At 47.7% G+C, this 14720-nt stretch overlaps 1 protein-coding gene across 2 annotated transcripts in view; it reads right to left on the bottom strand.

Moving 5' to 3' along the window:
• Parva (parvin, alpha) overlaps positions 1 to 14109 on the bottom strand; it is a 157799-nt gene extending 143690 nt beyond the window's left edge. The window contains exon 1 of one of the 2 annotated variants that reach the window (XR_010056908.1): positions 13914 to 14051. Coding sequence is in view for 1 of the 2 variants with exons in the window: in NM_020656.3 (NP_065707.3) it covers positions 13914 to 14049 (136 nt within the window). In the remaining variant the exon portion in view is untranslated. Of the gene's footprint in view, positions 1 to 13913 lie in introns of both variants that reach the window. The other variant, NM_020656.3, reaches the window with a different exon arrangement.
• Positions 14110 to 14720: the final 611 nt, after the last annotated feature.

The raw sequence follows: 14720 nt of genomic DNA, 5'->3' as shown, positions 1-14720 counted from the left end.
AGTGTCAGGTCCCAATTGTGTTAACGTCCACCTCTGGCAGGGCCATTACTAGGTGTGAATCTGGGTGCCCATCACCCTGTCACATTAGCACGGTGACAATCAGAAGCAACAAGTCAATCTTCCCCTCTAGAGTCATCAGGGAGCCTTGCAATTTACCATAATGACGGGCAGTGAGGAAAAGCAGGTGAGGTGTCATTTTTCCTCCGGGAGACTGGACAGACGCTGGAGGGGCTACCGAGCTTGCAATCCTCAGCCAAGACACAGCTGCAGCTCCCTGCAAAGGGCTACACTCTCAGACCTGCTTTACACTAGAAAGTAAGTTACCCTCCCCCTGTGTTTTGCAAACAGCCTCAAAACTGTCAGCCCCTGCTGCCCAGGCTTCTCCAGCTGTCACTATTAACTACCTGTCTTCTGCAGGTCTGTTCTACCAGGGCTGAGAGCCAACAAGGGTGTGTATGTGTACTCAGCCTTATGGTAAATAGGAAAATTCCTTCTGGCAGAGAAGGCTGTTCATTTCCAAGTCTGAGGTGCGAGGGTGCGGGGTGAACAGGGCAAGAAACTGGGGTTCCTCTGTGAACACCCTCTCGGCCTCACGGGGCCAGTGAAATTGTGATTCTGTAGTGGTTGTCAACAGCTCAAGCTGTTACTCAGTGAGGAGCCCAATCTACTGGCCTTTGTCCCCAGGACCCTGCATCTGAGACTGTGCCCTGGATTCCCATAAGTCTCTCTGATTCAAGGCCGTGATGGTTAATCCTGACTGTCAACTTCACTGGATTTAGGGTCACCATAGAAACACATCTCTGAGTGTATCTGTGAAGATGTGCCCAGAAAGGTTTTTGCAGAGCAGGAAAGAGCTATCCTGGATGTGGATAGCAGCATCCCATGGGGTAGGGTCCAAGACAGAATAAAAAGGAGGTGGTGGGCGCAAGCTGTGTCCCTCTGCTTCCTGACTGCAGGTGCGATATGGCTGGCTGACTCGCCCTCCTGCTGTCGTGCCCTCTCTCCCATGAGTGCACCCTGGAACCATGAGCCAAGTTAAGCCTCCTCCCTCCCTCCCTCCCTCCCTCCCTCCCTCCCTCCCTCCCTTCCTTCCTTCCTTCCTTCCTTCCTTCCATCCTTCTTCCTGTCAGATATTTTGTCCCAGTGACAAGAAAGATAGTAATAGAAGAACCAAAGCATGCGACAGACACTAAGATTCTCTGTTCAGAATTCCCACACCCGCTGCCTTGGTGCCTTACTTTCCACCTCCTCATGCTGCCTGCAGCCCCCATAGCCATGCAAGCCGGGCAAACGATGACTGTAGAATCACTGCTCTGAATCGAGAAGTCAGTGGACTCTGTGATTAGCAGATTTAATATTACGCCAATGAAGGTGTTATGGAGAGAGAGCAGCATGGAGCCTGCTGCACTGAGCCTCCTGAGTCATGGGGTACCCACAACCTGGGTTCACAACGTGGTAGAAACAGCCCATTCTAGCCCAATACAGTCACCCCCAGGAGCTCAGGTGTACTTTACACAGAGCTTCATTCCGGACTGCAGGGAGCTGGAGTGTGCTTGCCGCAGCACAGCAGAGAACAGTGGTGCACATTCGTGCTCTGGTCACATCTGCTACCAAGTGACTCCCAGAAACACTTCCTGAGGTACGGGATATGATAGACATGTGCTCCATCAGGCTCAGGTCCATAGCAGATGTGACTTATCTGATAATGGCTCCTGTCCCAGATGAAGGACACCCGCATAACCCACTTGTCAAAAAAGGGAGTTGGGGAGACGGCTCAGTCAAGTGCTTTCTTGCAAGTGCAAAGACCTGAGTTCAATCCCCAGAACTCACATATATCTGTGAAAGCCCAAATGGTGTGACAGTATGAGCTTATAAACCTAACCTTGGAGGGGAGATGGAGACAGCTAGGTCCCTGGGACTCACTGACCAGCTAGCCTAGACTATTGGGCAAGTTCTAGTCAGTAAGAGATGATATCTCAAAAGGCAGTGATCGGTGCTTGGGGAACAGCACTCCAAGCTGCCCCACTTCCTCTAGACACCTGTCAGCTTTGCTGTTGTTTGTTTGGGCCCTTTTGTTCACCTCCTTATTGGTTTTTGTTTTCAAGACAGGGCTTCTCTGTGTAGCCCTGGCTGTCCTGGACTAGGCTAGTCCTGAGCTATTGTTTTATTTTTAGAGTGGCCTTTCACAGTATCATAGGCAGTACCTGAATTTGAGACTCACCTCTCAGATAGCTGGGGTTACAGGCTGGTGCCTCACTACCTAATTAGCTGTCGTGATTGATTGATAGACAGGACTCTTTCCGAGGAGTGGCATGGCGGCCTTGCTGCTGGTTCACCTGCAGCTCCTTAAGCTTTGCACTTCAGTGAAAGAATGTTGAGACGGACAAAAAGGATGCATAGGATGGGAGGAGGCTGGGGTGAAAGAACTCTGAATCTTAAGAGAGGTCTAGTCTGCCTGTCACACTGTTCCCTGCCCCCAGTCTTGCCAGTGAACTACCATATCTCAGTCCTTCACTTGACTGTGTTGACACTTGTACAGAGCCACTCAGAGGAAGCCTTCCCAGCCCCCACCTCCACATTCATGTTACACACTCCGTACCCACATATCCTAGGACTTGGTCTCTGCTCCTAGAGGTCTGCCAAATACTAGGACTTACTGAGAATGTCTTCCCACAAAGGTATATTCCTGGGGAGAGGAGAGGAGGGATTTTCACAAGCTAAACACACATAGCAGAAGTTGAAATCTAGATAGAGTCCAGGGACAACAAAAGTAACCCAAGATTACAAGAGAATCTGTGGCAAACTGGGGCCTTCCTTGATGGGAACAAGCTACCCATTGATGGTCATGGAGAGGGTGTGCTATGACAGACGCCAGGGACATAAATGGGACCAGAGCACACACAACTCCCACCTGCCTGGCATCTGCAGGGGAAACAGAGGATCATAACTGGTGAGGACCAAGGCCCAGGCTTAGGAAGCTCCATCCCCAGGGCTCTTGTCCTCAGGGGAAGCCTTTGGCTAGATTTCCTACTGGATTCAGGCTCCACAACATACTGGACACTGCACAAAAGTTTACACCTGGGGGCTGGAGAGATGGCTCAGCGGTTAAGAGCGCCCGACCGCTCTTCCAGAGGTCATGAGTTCAATTCCCAGCAACCACATGGTGGCTCACAACCATCTGTAAAGAGATCTGATGCCTTCTTCTGGTGTATCTGAAGACAGCTACAGTGTACTTATATATAATAAATAAATAAATCTTAACAAAAAAAAAGTTTACACCTGGCTTTTAAAAGTACTTTACTTGGGGTTGGGGATTTGGCTCAGTGGTAGAGCGCTCGCCTAGGAAGCGCAAGGCCCTGGGTTCGGTCCCCAGCTCCGAAAAAAAGAAATTAAAAAAAAAAGTACTTTACTTTTACCTTCGAAGGCAATTTAATATTGAATTTGTTGTGCGGCTCCCTTCCAACATTGGCTATTTATCTACAACAGCGAGTGGGGTTTTAGGTGCTCACCAATGTCCATGGAAAGACTCCATCTCTTCTCCAGTACTAATGGCCGAACCGTAATTATGAACTTCGCTTGTTAAGCAAATAAAGATATTCCAGGAGACAAGAATGGTCCCTACTACGGAGGTGTCCTTGGGCTGGAGCCCACTTATCGGTTTTCCATCTCCTCCTCCTGACAGAGGTGCCTTCATTAGCAAAGGAAAGAAAGAGTCTTTGTGGTGACGAAATTCCCAGACCACCCCATGCAGACAATAAAATGCAGTTTGAGAGAAGCCTGGTGAAATCAGAGCTCAGAAATCATAGAAGGGCTGTGAGGGCCCCCGAGAGGTTATTCAAGCCTAATCCCCTAATTTTAGAAATGGGCAAACACCACCAGGAAGGAGTCGCAACTGACTGTGATTATGCAACCTATTAGTGAGGGCGATTTTCACCAGGTAAATATGGGGAGATTCATCCCTCAAAAAGCAACCAAAACTGATGTGTGTTCAATAGTATGCAGGGCTACAGGGAGAAGACTCTCCACAGTGTGTTCCACACACAGATGTGGGGGGCTGAATGAAATGTGCCTGGTGTCATGATAGGGTGGCAGGCCAGAGGCTCCAGTGCACACAGAAGGAAGAGTATCTCATCGCTTTCAGATGCTATAAGTTACATGCAGAAGGGAATCATCTGACTTTGTGTGCTTAGTTTATTTTCATGTGGCCTAGGACAGTCTTAAACTTGTTATGTAGCAGAGGATGATCTTGGGTTTCTGGCCCTCTTGCCTCTAGCTCCCAAATGCTGGGACTGCAGGGTTACACTGCCACGTCTGCCACGTCTGGTGGTGTGGAGATTGAACCCAGGGGTTCATGTATGCCAGACAAGCACTCTTACCTACCGAGTTATCATCTCAGCCCCTCAGATTGGGTCTTAATGAATGGAGAAGGCCTTTTTTTTTTTTTAAAGAAATGTCAAATAGTAGGTGAACAGGCAAGAAGAATATGGCATTTTTGTATTTTTGTCGTGAGCATAGCCTTTACAGCTGAGCCATCTCTCCAGCCCAAAGATAAGAATACGAGAACAGTATGTGCTTGGGGAATGAAGGGTGCTTGCTATGATTAAATGAAGAGTTCTTAAAAGGGAAAAAAATGAAGCCTGGAATACAGAAAACGCTGTTCTGGGGAGAAGTTCCCTTTACATTTAAAAGTTAAACAAACAAAAATAAAGACAAGGGCTACAGAGGATATTCAGAGCACTGGCTGAGCTTCCAGGGTACCCAGACTGGTTCACAGCATTTACATGGAGGCTCACACCACCATGTAACTCTAGTTCAAGGGGATCCAAGATGCTCTTCTGACCTCTTCAGGCACCAGGCATGTACCTGCCTATGATGCACACACATTCATGCAGACAGAATGCTTATAGACATGAATAATTCTTAGGGGTGAGATTAGACAATGTATTTTCAGGCATGGTGGCTCACACCCACAATCCCAGCACATAGTAGGCAAAGACAGGAGGGATCACCTAAAGTTCCAAGCCAGTCACGATTCCACAATGAGATCCCAAAAACTAAACCAAACTAAAACAAAACAATATATTGGCCAAAGAAGAAAGAAAGAAGAAAAATGGACCAGGATGACTAGTTGGGTGGGCACTATAAGACAAACAAAAACAACAATAACAACAACAAAACAGAAAAGCAAAACAAAAAAACAAAACAAAACAACAACAACAAAAACCCAGGTAGAATTTTAAAAATAAACAATTCACCTAAAAGAAGGCAAAGGACCTTTGCAGGCTGGGTGGAAAGTCACCGAGGTCTAGGAGGTGGAATCAGCAGGAGACTTGGCTGGAGCTGGGCTAACTGCCGTCCGTGCCTCCCCAAGACTGCTATCTGTTTTGTACAGCCTTAGTCCTAAGAAAGCATTTGATATTTTTACAATGGCTAAAAAAGAAGGTGGGAATTATGGAAACTTCAGGCTCAGTGTCAAATGTTCACTGTTTGACCCTCTCAAACAGGAAGTGCCCCACACACTGCAGCTTTCTGTGGCTGACAAATGATGAACAGTAGACAGAAATTGGAGACAGGAAGAACAAACAGTTCCACTTGGCATGTCAAGTTGGGAGTCCGTGAAATATCCAAGTGGGATGTATTATGAACAGGGGTGAAAGGTCAGGATCGGAGATATTCGAGAATCATCAATGGGCAGGTGGTAGGTGAGGGAGCAGGGAAGATAATGGTGTGGGAGTGGAGTAGGAAAGACAACTGTGCAGAGAAGCAGCTAGAGGAGGGATCTGAAAAGTGGAGGGCCAACAGGAGCAACTTCAGAGAGGGCAAGGTACCAGAGATGATTTGAGGACTTGGAAGCTGAACAGAGCTGAATGTCTCGAGGAGCCTAAGCAGAGTCAGAGGCAGAACTGGTAAAGGAGGCCTTTGCCAGTGAAGTCACTTGAACAGCAAACAAAACTGACACTCTGATTGGGCTCTGGATTCAATACTCCCCCAGTTTTCCTATTTCTCCGCTTCTGTTTTTCTTGCTGGTTCCTCATCTCCCAGCTTCTGAATGTGGGGAGCCCACAGGCCTTAGTCCTTGGACCTCTTCTATTTTATAACCAGACTTGATCATCCCATTTAACCTCATGGGTTTAAATACACATGGCTGTATCTCCACCTAGACCTTCCTAATGCTGTGACCCTTTAATACAGTTCTTCATGTTGTGGTGACCCCAACCATAATATTATTTTCATTACTACTTTATACTGTAATGTTGCTACTGTTATGAATTGTAAATATTTTCTGGAGATAGAGGTTAGTCAAAGAGGTCATGACCGGCAGGTTGAGAACCTCTGAACTAGACCCTCCTTCCTCTTGGTTCACAGAACACACTTATACCCAACATCACTGTATGGAAGCAGGAATCGTTACCTAGACAAGACCAAAACCCAGAACCGTCCTTCCTTTTCTCCAGGCAGATCAGCAGGATTCTCCACCACTGTTCAAATAGACTCCATCTTTGCAGTTGTTCAAACCTAAAACCCTGGCACCTTGATTTGACTCTTGTCTTCCATCCAGCCTTTCAATAACTCCCTCTTGCTGCATATTCATACAACACAACACAACACAACACACACACACACACACACACACACACACACATCCATTGCTACCAGACTGTCAGACTCCCACTGTCTGTTACCTAGATCACTCTAGGAACCTCCTGGCTCGTCTTCCTGCTTTTACTGTTGCTCCTCAGTCAATTAACATTACCAGTGACAGCTATGGAGGGAAGACAAGCTCTTCTGTGAACCTTTCTGTCTTGCTCTGAGTAGAGAGGCCCAAGTCTCACAATGACACAGGACATAGCAAAGCAAAGCCAGCTGGGTTGTAATTCCTGAGCACAGACCCAGGTTGAAAGCTGACATATAACATCTTGGGCACAGGATAGGACTTGTTAAAAAAAAAAAAAAGGCCACTTAGCCCTTCCTACAAGGTCTAAATTAGTGCCATGGGTGCTCCATGTGGTCAGTAGCTACTTACAGAAGCTATAGAAGGTTCTACTGCCCACAATAAAGACCATTTCGAATTTCAAAGACTCTTTAAAAGCAAGCTGACAATTTCAATAGTTACTATTATTTGTGCCTTATAATGCAGATGACATAGCCTTTCCTGTAAACTTCAAAACTTCCAGGAGGAAGTGGAGATCTAGGTGATTGTGGCAAAGCACTTGCCTCACATGCACAAGGCACTGGGACTGATCATGAAACTGCAAAAGCTAACTAAATAAATAAAAGAAATTTCAGTCTCATATTAAGGACAATGAAAGAGAGATATTTTAAGGAACTCATCCTATGTCTAACAGACATTTAAACAGATTAGGATAGAAGTCAAACATACAATAAGCTATAAAAGACATTTTTAACACCAACTCTGTCTTGTTCATCTAACAGTAGTATTTATTTTTAATTTTTAAAATGTGTATATATGTGTGTATGTGTGTGTATTTACATATATATATGCACGTATGTATACATGTCTGCATATTACATGCATGCCTGGTGCTTGCAGAATGCAGAAGAGAGCATTAGATCCCTTGGGACTAGAGTTACAGATGTTGTGAGTTACTATGTGGGTGTAAAGAATTGAACCCTGATCCTCTGCAAGAGCAGCCAGTGCTCTTAACTACTGAACCACCTCCCCAGACTCTTGTCTGTTTTATTGTTTTTCTTGTAACAAGCACACACACACACACTCACAGAGAGAGACAGAGAGACAGAGAGAGAGACAGAGAGACAGAGAGAGAGACAGAGACAGAGAGGGAGACAGAGAGACAGAGAGAGAGAAATGGCTGAGCGTGTTGGTATACTCCTATAATCCCAGGATTTAGGAGGTGGAGGCAAAGGGATCATGAGTTCCAGTTCATCTTCAGTTATAGGGAGTTCAAGGTCAGCCTGAGCCACATGAGAACCCGTCTCAAAAACCAAACACTTGAATGCAGGGACCTTAGGTTTGATTGATCTCTAGTTCTGCCAAAATAAAACGCACAAAACAATAGAACACAACATGGAAATTTACTTGGTGTCTTCTAAATGAGACTCATTCTATGATGTATGTAGTTAAGTATCTTCAGGAAGACATTTTTATAGAAATTACTGACCTGAATATTCCAGCACACATCCTATCTTTCAAAATCTTTGTGATTTAGAGTGGGACAGAACAGGTATCAAATGGTGAAGGGTGGGTCCCATGAGAAGTCCATACTGAGGCCCTAGGATAGTTTGTCAGCGTATCAGTGCACACGATTCTGAGGAGTTGTAAAGCATAGGAGGGAAATAGAAGGCAGATTCTGCACAGCACACACGATGTAGAGTGAGACCCAGCCCAATGTTACTACAGTTGACGATTTGTAGGTCATGGGCACATTCACCAACAACTGTCATTATCACCCCAGCCTCAAGCCTTCTTTGACTGTCGTGTAGAACCACCCTGTACATGCTAAGCACTGAGCTACGTCTTCATTGGGCTTGCTTGTCCCCTCCCTGTGCCCTGTACAGGAAGCAGCTGGAGTGAGTGGTGGCCAGCCCTGTCAGAAGCTGTATGCATTCCTATTTGCCCATTTATGGCCCTTGGATTCACTGATGGAATGAAAAGTTTATAGTTTATGGAAATACAAGTAAGATCCGGTTTCAAAAACCTCGACTGAGTATGGAAGGGCAGGGCTTATGAGCCTCAAACAAGCTTATAGAGAGACAGTGTGGTATAGGGCTATATTAATGGAACTCTATTTTTGCTAGAAAGGGGGAGACAACTCTGATGGGGTCCACCAGGCCCCCTCCATCCTCCCCTTCTCTCCTCTGGAATCCAGTGTCTGCTGAATATGTAAGAGCAAACGCCACATTCTGTCTCCCTGAGTCTTACATTCAAGGATGAGAAAGAAGAGTCCTTTTTCCCTTCTCTCCCCTTCTGTGCATATCCCTAACAGTGGCTGTGTCCCTAATGGCTACAGTTCCTGTCCAAAAGCCCTTGCAAGCTAGACCTAGAACACATACCTGTAATCCTGCTTACTCAAGAGGCAGAGGCAGGAAGATTAATAATTGAAGGCCAGCCTGAAAAATAAGAGTAAGCAAAGAGGGCTAGGAGGTCTGAGGAGATGACTCAGCAAAGTCAGACCACACAAGTATGATGGCCCAGGCTCAGATCCCCACCATCCACTTAAAAAGCAAGCACTCCAGTGTGTAGCTGCAATCCCAGCATTGGGGAGGCAGAGGATGTGGCCAGCTAGTCTACCCTAATCAGTGCGTGCTAGCCTACCAACGGCTTGACTGGTAAACGAGATTGTTAAGCAACATTAAACACCAAGGCACATGAGTGCTCCCCAACACACATCTTGGGAACACAAACACACTAATAAAATAAATAAATAAAGTTAGAAGCAATTGAGGAAGGTATTCAACATTGGCCTCTGTCCTTCACATGCATTCAAACCTGAACATATTCCTACACGTATCCCATATACACGTACAGGGCACAGGGAGGGGACAAGCAAGCCCACTGAAGATGTAGCTCAGGGCTTAGCATGTACAAAGCCCCGAGTTTGAGTCCCAGCCCTACAAAAAGCAATAACAAAATCAAGAGTGTCGAGCTGGCTCTGAGGTTAAGAGCACTTGATACTCTGATGAAGGACCCTAGTTTGACTTTCAGCACCCGTATGGTGGCTTATAACTGTCTGTAACTCCAGTTCCAGGGGGGCTTCTCTTGGCACCACACACATTACAGACATACATGCAAACAAAGCACACATACACATTTTTTAAATTGAAAAACAAACCAAGGAGAACACAAGGGAGGATGGTTGAATCTTAAGCCAAATGGGAAACAAAATAGGTGTCAGAGGTTGGTGGAAGAAGAGAACTGGATGTAAGACAGTATGGGGAGGGGGGTGCAGGGTGGGGAGGGAGGGCAGGGGAAAGAGAAGGGAGATTGACTGGGGACAGGAGCAATCTCTAGGATGTGCCAGAGATCTGGGATGGGGAGAGGCCCCAGAGCGTCTAAGGGTGCGTCTAAGGGTGCGACTCTAGGTGAGATTCCTAGCAGTGGGGGAGATGGATCCTGAAGCGGACACTTCTGTGGCCAGGCAGGACTCCCAGTGGAAGGGTAAGGACAGCGACCCACCCATAGAGCCTCAGGCCCAAAATGTGTCCTGCTAATAAGATACACAGGGACAAAGAGAGAGCAGAGTCTGAGGGAATGGCCAGCCAAAGAGTCCCCCAAATTGAGACCCACCTCATGGGCAAGAACCAATCCTTGACACTATTCATGATACTCCGCTATGCTTGCTGAAAGGAACCTAGGATAACTGTCCCCTGGGAGGCTCCACCCAACAGCCAATGGAAAGAGAAGCAGAGACTCATGGCCAAACATTAGATGGAGCTCTGGGAGTCTTATAGAAGAGTTGAGAGAAAGATTGAGAGACCCAAAGAGGACATGGACTCCACAGGAAGACCAACTGAGTCAACTAACCTGGACCATTGAGGGCTCCCAGAGACTGAATCACCAGGCTGGACCTAGCCCCCCAGCCCCCGTACATATGTAGCAGATGAGAGAGCAGCTTGGTTTTCATGTGCATCCCCCAAACAACTGGAGCAGGGGCTGTCCCTGAGCCTGTTGCTTACCTTCCTGCCTGTGGATCCCACAACCCTGAACTGGCAGGCCTCAGTGAAAGAGGAAGTGCCTAGTCCCACAGCAACTTGATGTATGGGGTGCGGAGGGGAGGGAGTTGTGATGGGGGGATATTGACACCTAGGGGGGTTTCCCCTTCTAAGGGAAGGGAGGGAGGACTTATGTGGAAAGAGTTCTGGGAGGAGAAGAAGGATTGATATTAGATTGTAAAGTAAATAAATAAATATTTGAAAAATTAAAAAACAAAGGAGATTCCAGCTCAGTGGGTTCCAGTTTCCTTCCCTGTCCCTTTAGGTATGGGGGGAGTAACAACAGCTTCCTCCTATTACCAACCCTCCTACTTGTGGCCCGCCGGCTACACATAGCCAAGGATGGCTGCCAATGCTGCCAGAAACAAAATCATAAACCCACTTAAAACACGTTGAAACCGCTATGAAATTTTGGTGAGGGGTAACTCAATGATGGTGTTTGAGTATCAACTTTGTAGGTGACATCATATCACCACAGGAAAAGGTTGGAGATGCCTGCTCTTGTAGCATCCCTTCTTGGCTGTGTGTTGCCTGTGTCTGTAAATAATTTCTTCACTGCAGTGCACATGGCTGGGGTCCCAGCAACCTGGCCGAGGTTATCGAAGGAATGAAAAAAGAACAGAGTCACAGATACACGTACAGAAAAGCTGGGGTAGGTGGCCATGCACCCTCTGGTGGAGTGGCACCAACTATGCAGTAACTCAGAACTTCTGCATGTTTTTGATGGGGAGCCCAGGCTCGGTAGGAGGAATCTGTAGGTGGGCAGTCTCAGAATGCTTAACCACCCAGAAGGAGGATGTGTCGGATGCTAGTTTCTGCACACGCTGGCCAATCATTTACAACACTCGTATTGTGCACACTGTCAACATGCACACTCACTAGAGGAAGGTTTTGCCATCAGTCTAAGCCTGACGTAGGGAAAAAGGCTTGGCCAGCTTCCTTCACTCTCTACGCTCCTTCACTAATTATTCCAAGATCCCATACAAGTTGCCTTCTGTTTCCTCAGGGCTCTGCTGAACGGAAAAGACCGGATGCCAGAGAGCCTTAAGTTGATGTCCCTGAGGACTGGCTGCAGGGACAGCAGATGCTGGGCTTGGTCAAGAGAAGACTCTAGAAAGTAGGGAAATCTATTTCAGAAGGTTCGACGTCACATCAGACTCCAATAGAGTAGCAGACACACACTGGTAATCTTAGGGCAAAAACCACATTTCTCAAAGGTGCTAACAGTGGGGTGAGCACTGCAGGCCAGATATGGGCTTCAGGAATTCTGAGCTGCCATCCATCAGATGGATGAGCCTATACCAGGAACACAATCTAGGAAAAGGACTCCCCAAACTAGGATTTCATGATCAGTCATCCACAGTACACCAGTCAATGGCTTACCAACGTGCCCACAATTTCCACTTCTGTCTTATCAGAGACCTATGGCCAACTGTGGTTGCAAAATACTGAATGGAAAATTCCAGAAATAACTCCCTAAGTTTTATGTTACATACCATTCTGATTAGCATGATGAAACTTTGCTTCAGTCCAAACCTTCCTGGCTGGGATAGGAGCCCTGTGGATCCACATTGTATACCCAGCATTGGTAACTTAGTAGCCATCTTTGTTACTGGCTCAAGTTTCACCTGGCTGTCTCAGCACTGCAATGCCTGTAAAACTAGGTACTATCTGTTGTTGTTATTATCATTATTGTGTGTGCATGATGCACATGTGGGTATTCTGGCACAGGTCAGAGGTCAACTTTGTGGAGTCAGCTTTTTCCTTCCACCTTATGTAGGATCTAAATCACCAGTCAGGCGTGGCAAGCGCCTTTACCCACTGAGCTATCTCAGCTCAGTCCTGTTAACCTCTTACTGTGCCTAACATACAGGTTAAACTTTACCATAGACATGTACAGGGAAAAGCACACTATATATCAGGCTCAGAATAGCTTGTAGCATTGGCCATCTGCTGAGCATCTTGGAGTAATTCCCTTAGAAATAAGGTGGAACTAGGTATGACAGTCACTTAGTGGGGTGAGGTGTTTCGTAGATTCATGCTGCAATCTAGGCAACAGACACTTAGCTCACGCACTGAGTTTGCTAATTAAACACCAACGTGGTTTCCATACTTCAGGAGACTAAGAGCGTGAGACGTTTCCTAGTTCATCACCTCAGACCTACTAAAGTAATCCCTTAAAATGATCTGGGGGCTTGGCTGGTAGAGTACTTCCCTAACATCACTGAGGTCATAAGATCGACCTCCAGTACCACAGAAAAGAACAATCAGTCAACACCAAATTGGGGAGAGCTATAATCCCAAATACTTTGGAAGCTAAAGCAGGATCACAAAGTCCTGCCTACTACACAGACTAGGCTCAAGGTTAATCCCTGCAATTTAGAGTCTGAAGAGAAAGAACAGACTGTGGTGCTCAGGCAGTAGACCCAAGACTCTCAAAATTCAATCCCAGCACTGCCAAACAGGAAACATTTTAAATCCTCTTATTCACATACCTATCGCCACATTGATTCCTGAGCACCGTCCCTTCATTTCATAGACCCAAAAGTGAGTTACTCTGCCTACGGGACAAAGTACTTTACACAGAAACTATTGTGGAAACAAAAAGAGACTGCTGCAATTCACCATGGTGGGAAAAAGAAAAAAAAACTTTTTTTAAAAAAATAAAATAAAACTTGTAATGGAATGTCCAGGTTCGCAGCAGGGTCACAGCCCTGAAGTGTAGTGAGTTTATCTTAACCCCACCACCACCACCTCAGCACGTTCTTCTCTCAGTCAACTAACATTTTATATAAATCATCCCTGTCCACACAAGCCTTGGGGTCCCGCGAGAGATCCAGGGAGAGCAGTGCCGCTTCAGAAAAGGACCTGGAGGCGCCCAGGAAACGGCGGCGCTCAGCAGACCAATGAAGGCTGAGAGCGGGAAGTGACGGCGCCCGAGAAAACTTTCCAGCAGAAACTTGGCAAATGCCAGTCCTCGGGCGCGCAGAGGGCGGGGACAGCGGCCTAGCGGAGAGCTCAGGGGACCGGCTGGGCCTGGACTCTGGGACAACAGCCACCCAAAGCCTGGGCTCCGCCTGTGGCCCAGCGATGACACCGATCCGGTTGGGGCCTGGGAGGTGACAAGGAGACATTGCAAGGCGCGCCCCGGCACTGCCAGGGGGTCCCCGACTCCCAGGCTCCCGGATCCCTGCAGCACCCGCGGCCTCGGCTGTTCCTACCTTCCTTGGCTTTCTTCCTCCGGGCCAGCGTCCCTCCAAGTTTCCCCAAGAACGAGTCATCCTTCTTGCGGGACGGAGGCGACTTGGGGGTGGGAGATTTGGGGACCGAGGGTGACTTCTGTGGGGATGTGGCCATGGCGGCGGGACGCGGAGCTGGAGCTGAGCGGCCGCGGCGGGCGGCGGCGGGACTGAGGCTGCGGCTTTCCAAACGGAAGCGGAATTATTCCAGGCATTTGAGGCAGCTCGCTCGCCTTTCCCGTCCCTCGCTCCCTCCCTTGCGCCGCCCTCCGCCCTGCAAGGAGCTGCTGCGCCTGGGGCCCCGAGCCCCGGGCTGCCCTGGCTGCGAGGATGTCCTGGCTTGCCGCTTGCTGGGGGCTATGGACTCAGGGGCAGGTGCGTGCTAGGGGGACTTGAGGCCTTATCTGGAGCCTGGAAGCCTTCACTTCTCCCCTGCTTCACACACACACACACACACACACACACACACACGTCAGAATCCGCAGGGAATCAGCCCTATGACCCTATTTCCCAGGTACCGGGGTCTCTTGCTCTACCTCCTGCATGGATGGGTCTCTATTGTTAGCACTCTTGTCTCCAGAAGTCAAGGAACTAAAATGGGCTCTGTCCCAACAGACTTCCCGTTCAACTTCTGCATGAATTTGCGGACTTCCACCTTCTCCTGTTCACATTTAACTAAAGCTGGAAGTCCAAGATGGCAGAGGCCCAGCTTTTTCTTCTTGCAAGGCACTCTTGGGTATGGCACCGCAATTGTAAGAAAAGAGGAGACCAGATGTAGGAGGCCCAACC

The sequence above is a fragment of the Rattus norvegicus genome, chromosome 1, assembly GCF_036323735.1.
Source record: "Rattus norvegicus strain BN/NHsdMcwi chromosome 1, GRCr8, whole genome shotgun sequence".
Taxonomy (NCBI): Eukaryota; Metazoa; Chordata; class Mammalia; order Rodentia; family Muridae; genus Rattus; species Rattus norvegicus.
The sequence above is the reverse complement of the archived record's forward strand: the minus strand, read 5'-3'. Positions and strand labels throughout refer to the sequence as shown.